The 10,047-nt window shown below is 38.2% G+C and overlaps 1 protein-coding gene across 1 annotated transcript in view; it reads left to right on the forward strand.

Annotated features, from left to right (window-relative positions):
* The window catches only part of MAN2B2 (mannosidase alpha class 2B member 2), a gene marked incomplete at its 3' end in the record, with an annotated part of 33,066 nt that extends 23,722 nt beyond the window's left edge, over positions 1–9,344 (forward strand). The window contains exons 11-19 of the mRNA XM_081999505.1: positions 1,892–2,148; positions 4,128–4,319; positions 5,267–5,519; positions 5,633–5,743; positions 5,858–6,050; positions 6,712–6,864; positions 7,250–7,362; positions 8,248–8,365; positions 9,250–9,344. Coding sequence (XP_081855631.1) covers positions 1,892–2,148; positions 4,128–4,319; positions 5,267–5,519; positions 5,633–5,743; positions 5,858–6,050; positions 6,712–6,864; positions 7,250–7,362; positions 8,248–8,365; positions 9,250–9,344 — 1,485 coding nt within the window. The remainder of the gene's footprint in view (positions 1–1,891; positions 2,149–4,127; positions 4,320–5,266; positions 5,520–5,632; positions 5,744–5,857; positions 6,051–6,711; positions 6,865–7,249; positions 7,363–8,247; positions 8,366–9,249) is intronic.
* Between the last annotated feature and the right edge of the window lie 703 nt (positions 9,345–10,047).

Raw genomic sequence — 10,047 nt, forward strand, 5'->3', positions numbered from 1 at the left:
TTCTAGTGTGTTTGGTTTGTCTTTTGCATGCCTGCTTATTTTGCTTTTCTTCCTATAATAAACAGTTTCCATAAAGCCTTTTTGGTTGAAGGCCTGCACTACAATTGACAGTTCTGTTTGTGCAATTGACAGATTGCCTTGGGGAGGAGAAGAGATTTAAGAAATGTATGTCTTATTTACAAGCCCAAATGAAACTGGGGACAGTCAGCTGCCGTATGACATATTCTGTCATAGCCAAGCTCCAAGATAAGGCCAGCTGTCCCTGGAAGAGAAAAAAGTGGCCTCAAGTGAAAGCTAGCACTAGCCTTTCTCAGGAGCAATTGCTGTAGATGCGTCATCATGAATGGCTTGATAAACCTGTAGAAATGCTTGCTGCACATAAGGCCTGAAGAGGCATGACACTATTCCAGATGCTCCCCTCTGTCCCTGAGGTGCCAGATAGCTCAGCAAGTTCTGCCAGCTGGACAGAGTTTCTGTTATCTGTGGCTTATAACTATCACTGTGCATCAAGGCACATTGTAGTCAGGTAATGATACACAACAGCTATCTCCTGTTCCTGCATATATCCATGATGATGGTGTAAGACCATACTGCCTTTATCTGGAAACCATCAGTCTCTTGGGTTAGCACATGGTCATGCTTACCTGTCAGCCACTTACCTCCCAGAAGTCCCACTATCTGAATTGCTTTAGCCTTGTAAGATACAAGGAGGGGATTGACATGTATTTAAAGCATTTATTTCAGGATTTAGAATGCCCTGAAGTCAAGCTGTCATTCTTTATTTTCAAAAGACAAAGTTCTCTGTTCCAGAGTTGGTCTGTACTGTCTTTTGCTAGAAGTTACACATATAAGCATGTGGATAGTCACTTGAGGCTAAGTGAAAGCTCTTTACTAGAAATGAGAATGTGGTTTGGGGTCTTTTCCTTCCAGTATGTACCGGTCAAAAGTACATTCATATCACACACTCATTCCTTTTGAGAGTAAGAAATCATTAGCTCAGAACCCTGATGTGAGTGTGTGGCTGAGAGGAATTGTGGCTTGGCAAGGGCTCTGCCACCTTCTGCACCGCATGCGTGAGTTGTATGCTGAAGGGAGAGAATGAGAGTAGGCCCTGTTGATACCACTGAGGTTAGGAGGTTTGCAGTGTGAGCAACTGAACATATGCCAGTCCACAGTGTGAAGGTACAGACAACTCGCTTTAATTTCTGGGTAGTCATCACTAACCTCTTTGTCCGTGTAATCTGTACAATATTTCTCTATCCCCATTTTCTTGCCCCAAACCAGTAGTACAAAATTATATAACATTAATGGGCAGGATACATGTAACTGAAAGATGATTAAAAACTTGTTTAAAGTATTTTGATATTGAGTAACACTGGTGTTCTGTTTACTGTTCAAAAGTATGCCACATGCTTCTACCTCCCTCTCCGTGTACCTTGCTTAAGGTGAGAGCACATCTGGGTGCTTCCTCCTCTTGCTACAAGTTTTCTTATACTTGCACTAGTCACCTCCCTTATGTTTCAGTCTCTTTTCCGTCATTTGATTAGTTTAATTTGTTATTATTTCTGCTCATATAGACATTTCACAATGCAATCTTAAATCAAGATCTGTGATTCCATGTTCACATTAAAATAAGATCTAACTTTTGTAATTTGCTTAGTGACCCTCCTTCTTTCACAGAAAGACTAAGCTTAATCCAGGTTCACCAAACTCCCAATTAAAAGCAGCACAGATCTACATTATAATTGAGAATTATAAGAATGGCATATTTAGAAACTTATTTTTAAAGTGGTAGTTAATTTTTGTCATTTAGAGTTTACAAGACATGAAGATAGTTGCCTTGCTAATTAATTTTCTGTAATGGATCATTGTTGTGTATGTTAACATACAGGTTCAAAGCTCAGCGGAGTCCCAGTCTGCCTATGATCTCTATATTCTAGTTGCAGTAAGTGGTCTGAGCTACAGAAAATACAATGTTAAACCCTTGAATGGTAAGCAGTCTGCATTTATTGGAAGATCAGTGAAGTACAAGCGAAAAGATGTAACTGGTGCATATCAACAAAGTCAACAGTTGCTTCCTGTGGTTAACAACTGCTACCAGGTCTTGCTTGACCAAAACACAAATCTAATGCACAGCATTACAGACAGGTGAGATTGTCTGTTTGTTTTTAATAATGTTTCAGATTCTGTAAAACCCTTTGTAAAAATACATCCAAGGACTGTATCATGTGCCTTAATTCTGAGATTTAACTAACAAAATGTTCTTTACAATTACACTTTTTTTTATCTCCAGTTCACATGTCCTCCTTTCTACAAGAAACATCAACACTGGCCTGGGTGTGATTCCATACTGTTTCTGTAGTGTTGTTGCCCTAACCATGCAATCAGTCTAAGATGACATATCACAGTATTAACTAGTAGATTAGCAGAATCTCATTGTACTTTAGAATTAAAGAGGGTTATGAATGTGTGTTTGTATTAAAAATAAATAAGTAAGCTCATACACAATGGCTATACAATAAGCCTTGAATGATAAAGCAAGAGCTTTCTCTTACTAGTCAGTAGTGTTCTGCAAGTCCCGTATCACTGTGTCTATGGTAGGAAACTACAAAACTTTTTAAAAGGAAACATTTAACTAAGGGAATTCTATTTAATCAGGCAAATAAAATGGAAGAAAATCAAGATCAGGTTGGGATCTGGAGTTTACAGGTTGTCTTTCCTGTCTGATGTGAATTGGCCCAATTCCTTCAGCTTCAGTGGAGCTGTGCTGCTTTTTGCCTGCTCAGGACTCAGATTGTCAGCTATGTACTGATGGAAGATTTTACCCCTTTGGCATTGGCTTAGTGACTACTAGACCTCTTTCACCTTTGTGTTTTGGTTCATAATCCTGTGTCCTAGAACAAGAACTTGTTGTCTGGTGTGGTTAAAATCAGCTTTAAACCTATAGATGTGCCTTAACTAAGAGCCCTGGAGTAAATACTTCCTCGAAGTGCATCTAACTGTTGCGATCCTAACAGTTAGTGATCCTAACTGTTTCCAGACTCCATGAGGAATATAATAAGAAATACAGTGAGGAAGAACAAAAATCTGAATTCAAATCCTATTCTTCTCCATCCTGTTCTGGCAGGCAGCAAGAGCTGGAATTCAGCATGTAGGAAAAATGGGATATTCACTTTCTTCAAAAGCCTTCAGGCAAGCTCAGAATGTTTCCATTTTGGGAAGTTTGCTTTGGGGTAATGGGGAAGAGTGAGGCAGTAGGTCAGAATGGGAGGAAAGGTTAAGAAAATGGGGATCTTCAACTGTGAAGCTGCAACAGTTAGAACTTCTAGGTCCTGCCCCTGCACTGGAAATGCCCTATAACAGGAGTAGTAGATAAGACTTAGATATGTTTTGCTCCTCAGTCATTACAGTTTGTAGGTCACTGTATTAACACTAGCTAAAATGGTTGGCAGCTTAAATTTATATGCCAGACTAAGTGATTTTTTCCTGTTTTGCCAGCAAGGCTCCAAAAGAGGAGCCGAGCAGGTAGCTGACCGCAATAACATCCTAAATTGCCTTCATATGATTTTCCAAAGGCTGTGATACAGAGTCATGAATAGCTAAACTGTAAGCCTCAGGGGAGAAAGAAGGAGACAAAGTAGGTACTGAGCAAGTGTAAATTTTGCTATCCAGTTGCCATTATATTTGTTGCCAGTGTTAAATATGGAAATTTGCATCATGCTTATTTACCTAGCTGCAAAGTTAGTTAAATGAACCTGATTATTCATTAAATATGATGCAGTGTATCTAATTTTTGTGCAATGGGTGGTTTTTGATCCCATAGCAACTCTCACATCAAAACAATGAGCTAATGTAGATGTTGTTTCTGTCTTAAGATATTTCTGGTTTACAAAAGTATAAAATTACATCCATTTATTTACCCACTGACAGATGTCTTGATGGGAAGCACTTTAATTCTCTGCTGTTGTCATTTTCTAAATCTTATAAAATCAGTTATTCACTTTCAGGAAACATTTATTTTTTTCTTATATTCCCAGCCTCATTCCTGTTGCAGTTCAGCTTTGCATCTGTTACGTACAAAATATGTTTGTAAGTAATGTAATTTTTCGTCTTCTGTGGACTCACAGAGAGACTAACCAGACTGTCCAGTTGACCCAGGAGTTCCTTGAGTACCATGTGAATGGAGATGTGGTGGAAGGACCCATTTCAGATAACTACTTATTTGCTCCAAATGCTTCAGCTGTTCCAGTAGCAAAAGCAGTGGGATTGGAAGTGGTTTCCGCAAACTTGATGACAGAGATACGGCAGTATTTCTACAGGTACACCACCATTACAGCTTCACTTCACTGGAATGTTTAATTCTTTGTAAACATGTATGAGCTTAATCCTGTATAGTTACTCCTAAACACTGAGCTCTGTGCACTGTTTAGGATTTAGACAAAAGAACTAGCATGTGTCTGCTAAATGTAGTGCTGAGGAAGCACCTCATAAATAGCACACATTGCTGCAGGGAGGGAGGTGAAGATTGTTCAGAGTTATCTTCTGTGTTATCTGCTTTATAGTGCAGCTTCTGCTAGGATCCTGGTTCCATACAATTCAATGAAAATTGCAGCTAACATATTACGTGAGTGGAATTTGGACATAATGGTTAATTTTTATAACTGTGAATATCTTCCTTACAAGTGAATTAGACAATGGAGAAATGGATCCTACACAAGGACACTAAGCTCCCTGATGAACTAGCTACTTTTCTGTGTTAAAATTACATTAGTCTATAACCCCTTCACCCTCTTTTGAATCTGGTTATTTGATTGAAGCCTTTTGCTTTACATGGCATTGTACAAGGATTGTAGTTGAGAAGGACCTTTGGAAAACAGTGGAATTCTTGTATCAAAATTAATGTTGCCCAGATTGAAAAAATACATGTATTCTGGAGAATGTAAATGTGTTGCGTAGGGAGTCATAATTATTTTTAAATTTTTTATTAATTTTGAGGAAAAACAGAACCTCTCTAATCAAATGAACCTCTTTAAACTTGTAACACCAAAGAAAGTTGTAGGGTATTATTTACTCCAGCTGAATATCTGTACATTTTAAAATTAAATTGAAATTAAAAATAATTGTACATGTACATTAAATATATAGAAAACAGGCAAGAAAGTTGCCTGTGTGTAGGATGACATCATGAATGATTTAAAAGTCTTGATATAACCAATCGAGTGGTCCAATTTATAAACTTTGCATATCTTTCCTCTCATTTCTATAGTAATATTACTGCTCAGGATTACATATATGCAGTATATACCAGGATGTATACAGTACCAGAAGGCTACGATGGGAAGTTGCTTTGCCACAGGATAGAGCAAGAATACAGTGTTGGGCCTTTGGAATTAAATCGTGAAGCAGTTCTAAGAACAAGCACAAATTTGAACACCAGGCAGCTACTCTACACTGACAGCAATGGATATCAGATTCAGAAAAGACCATTCAAGGCATATGTGAATAACACAGTGGCTCGGGTAGGCATAAAGTGTAATAAAGGTCTACCAAAGTCAGTTGTGTCTTATCTTCATTCTCCATTACTGTTACCTAAGTTAATATTATCACTGCATGATTTACTGTATGTTTTCAGAACTATTACCCTATGGTCCAGACTGCCTACATTGAAGATGATACCACAAGGCTGATGCTGCTTGCAGAAAGAGCTCATGGTGTCTCAAGTCAAGGAAATGGACAAGTGGAGGTAACATACAAAAATATTTATTTTTCTATGAGAGTGTAATTTCATGGATGCTGATAATATAAGTAAAGCTTGATGGCTGATGACTGTTGTGACATTTACCTTTCCCCAATACAGGTGATGCTTCACAGGAGACTATGGAACAACCTTCAGTGGGACCTGAATTACAATCTCACTTTGAATGACTCTTCAGTGGTTCGCCCTGTGATTTGGCTTATTTTAGGTACCAAGGCTGTTACCAATATTTTGTATCGGACAAGTGGACTGGTGTTAGAACACAGGCCAGTAGTAATGTTTGGAGCACTATCAGGTAACTCATTCAGTCTCCTGCGCTATCTTTAGCATCTGAATGGCTTATTTATTTTGCTCTGATTTATGCTGTTAAATTTGTAAATGCAGACTGCAAGCCTCCTGTGTGGCAAAGTTAGTATACAGTGAGTTCGGAGGCAAATTTAGAGCCTGCTAATGACTTTACATTAATTTCAAACATGGATGTTGTCCAAGTGTATGAAATGTTTCTCTTGTTATGTAATTATCTCTACTTTCAGACGAGAATAAATTTTAAAGCATCTAATGAGAACAACATGTCCACACAGGGAATTAGCGCAAAGTAGCTAGTGTGCCATATACCAACTTCCTGGATGCTGAGTCTTTAATGACCATTTTTGTGTCATTCTTTTAAAAATATTTGCTTGACTTTTTAACTGAAACTGAAGCCTGGTTGTGGAATAGCAACTTCAAGCTGCAGTGAAATTTGCTTTATGGAAAGCTCTAATATACTTCTCCAGCAGTTAAAATCATGCTGCTTTCTGCTTTGTATCTCAGGAAGCCTTGGAGGACAAAATGTAGCATCTGCTTTGCATCTGCCTTGGCAGAAAAACCAAAAATCTCTTTACCCTTCCACAGTTCACTAGCCAGGCTTGTGTGTGTGATGGATGTTTGATGCTTGCTTTGTTTCACTTTGCATGGAGGAGATAAACCAAAGCCACCCAGACAACTTCAGGAGAATTCAGTCCACAGTTCACCTGTAACTGTCCCACCTAATCTTCATCTCCAGACTCTGAGCATTCCAGGGTGGAGTTACAGCTCTAATCATGCAGAGCAGGTCCACAGCATCCGCATGGGTACGTGCTTTCAAAAGGGTGTCTGGCTGTTACACTTAAAGCTGGCTTTCTTTCCTATCTTCTATGGCTAGTACTTTTATTTATTTTGAAAGTGTTAAAATAAGTGTTAAATTGTTACTGTGTTATAAGTGTTAGGTTCCTCTCTCAAGAAAGTTAATTGCCCTACTCAAACAGTATTTCTTCTGCATGAGTTCATAATGCCTGTTAGTGTCACTTCTGTCAACAGTGGGAGCTGGGTATTTCTTGCTGTTAGTCCTCTTGGTAATTTAAAAAAATGGGAATTAAGTTCGAATTATGAGAGTGTAAGCTAACAAAAAAATAAATAAAACCAGGTTTTTCAACTTTTTAAAGAAAGAAAATGTTCACACTTTGTTTTCTCTTAAAGGTAAACAGAAGCAAGGTGATGCAGACTTCAGTCGTGTTCTGCTAAGAATTAGACACTTGTATGAAGCTGGAGAGGATCCTGTGCTGTCTCAACCTGTGATGATAAATCTGAAGGTAAATTTAATCCTTAGAGACAGAATACCACTTGAGCTCTTTTGGTTCTGGAATGAAACATCCTGTGCACTAGAGACTCCACAGAAGATGGATATGAAAATACTAGTATAACTTTAACCTCAGAGGGAAGCAGGTTTTATTTTTACTCAGCTTTGCAACAAAGAAGACATTACTTCAGATGAAGTTGCCATAGGCACAGCATGAAGATCATTATGAAGATCTGTAGGACTGGTTCTGTTGGGCTTTTTGTTGTATAATGCTTCCTGCCAGTACCTTAACCAGCACAGAGAGTGACAGTCTGTTTTGCTGTTTCTTTAGTTATTGCAAGTTGTACCTGTAGTTTATGAAATGTGGACAGGATTAAAGGAAACAATTTTTCCTCTATAGTTTATTTCTATAAATAAATGAATTGTTGAAACTTTGGGCACCTCCATCACGTACTGTGTACTTTCAGTTTCTTGTCTATTTGATCTTTCATATAGAAGTAGATTATTTTATAATACATGGCTGGGATTTACTATTTTTAAATGTGAAATTTTGATTGTTATGACAGAAACATGGAGAAAAAGGTGTAGGGTTCTCTGTTTTGTTTTTAGAAGTGCAGCGTGAGCTTCAGCTCTTGAATGGAGAGGTTAGTAGGCTTTGAGCTTTGCTACAACATAGAGGAAGCTCTCAGCAGCTCAGCTGCTTAGTTTGAAGCCTGGTGAATCGGTAGTTGCCTTATGTTTCATGACCTAGCAGATTTTTAAAGTCTCTACTGCTCTGCTTAACAGATCAGTCCTAGAGATGAAGGTTCTACTCTGGTCTAACTGTGTACTAGCCTGGTGAGTGTGATGCTATTTTCAATAAACTGTGTTTGATTCCTTATGTTTTCTTTACTCCCAGTCTTTGCTAAAGGGATTAGGATCAGTGATGCTAGTGGAAGAGCGATCACTCACAGGCACCTGGGATGTAAATACTTTGAAGCGGTGGAAGTGGAAGACTGCACAATATCCAAGCAAAGGTAGGTGGAATAAGGTGGTTGGTGCCTGTATTGTTGACTGTTGAAGTTTGATGAATGGTCTAATTAAAAATGGAAAAATATTTGCAGGATTAAAAATGTATTGTTCTTCTGTGTGACAGACCTAGTATCTGGCAGAGCCTGCAAGCAGTAACATTTAGCAAAGATTCCCTGCAAGGACTAGTCTGCTGTATTTCTCTGATGGCTTGTTTTGCCTAGAAGAATTAAAAAGCTTGAAATCTTTTTGAGGTCATCTTTGTCCAGATAGAAATGGCTACTTTATGAATTCACTCTTGTGACACAGATTGATTTCGTTAGGTGATGATGAGTTGTTAATCTAAGGTTAAGACTGTGCTGCAGAAAAACAGCTGCAGTTAAAAATCCCCACTGTAATCAGCTTAAAGGACTGTGTGGATATGATTCAAGTTAGGGCTGACACGTCAAATGCTGTGGGTGACCCAATTTCATTTCTCATTCCTGTTAGTTGCTTGGACATTGTCCTTACTGTCACTTACATACATGTATGTGCCTTGTAAAAAGCTTGCAGAGGTTTTGAGCTGGGCTAGGTGAGCATTTAGAGCTCTGCTTGACCTGCAGCTAGGAACTTGTTTGCTGCTTACTCATTATGAAGAAAATGTTCATGACTGGGGAGTCGTTCACATTTTCTGTGTGAGTCAATGTGTGAAAAGTAGATTGATTGTTGTATATTTTAATATTATGAATGGGTGCATCTTGGGCTCCATGATACTTACAGCTTTAAGGTGAAGAATCTGCTCAAACGTGAGCTTTAAAGGAATGTATGAGTTAAAACTGTTGACATAGAATATTATGTACATTTGAATAAAGCTTCTTCTTGAATAAATTAGCACCATTTTTGTGTTTTACAGGATTCTCCAACAGTACAGAGACCTCAGAAAACTGTATAGTAACTGTTCACCCAAAGGAAATAAGGACTTTCTTTGTATACTTTCAAGGTCAATGAAGTTTGACATTGTATTTCAGGAGGGAATATGTAATAGCTTCCAATTTTTGTTTCAAGACATGAGTGATGATCTTGAAAATCATTCTATTGCCATTAATAAAAGGAATAGTCATTTTGGAATAAACTCTAAATTTAATTAAACTGTTGGCCTGACTTGTGGGTATTTTTGTTGATTAATTATTTACAACTCATTTTTTTTCTGAAACATGTTCAATTCAAAAATACAGAAATGACCTCGATATGGCAGTGCAAGCATATTGAACATTTTTGCACTTGCTGCGGGTGGTTTTAAAGTGATTGCTTCTGTGATGCTCCTCTGTGGAGCACTGACATAGTCGTATTACTCCTACAGTCCTGAATTGTCTTTCTAATTAGCGGTGATCTCAAGAGTATTTTCTTAGGGTTTTTACTGTTAGAGGAGATGGCTTCCAAACCGCAGAATAGAGATTTGCCAAATGACGTTCCCTTTCAACATGCGAGGAGGTATGCCTGTCGTGTTTCAGCTACCCTGTCTTTTGGGCAACAACTGCCAAGCTTCTGCTTTGGTGTAAACTGAAATTGAATGTGCTGTTTGTATTCCTTTTCACTAGTTCATTTAAATTGTGTCTCTTAAGGTGCAGATCTGGTTGTCTTTGCTTCACAGTATCCCAGTCCTGGATGTTCAGTCTTGTGTTCTGGGTAAACTGAAGCTAGTCTTGTTGAC

Source organism: Phaethon aethereus, assembly GCF_964289735.1.
Source record: "Phaethon aethereus genome assembly, chromosome: 4".
In the NCBI taxonomy this organism is placed as follows: domain Eukaryota; kingdom Metazoa; phylum Chordata; class Aves; order Phaethontiformes; family Phaethontidae; genus Phaethon; species Phaethon aethereus.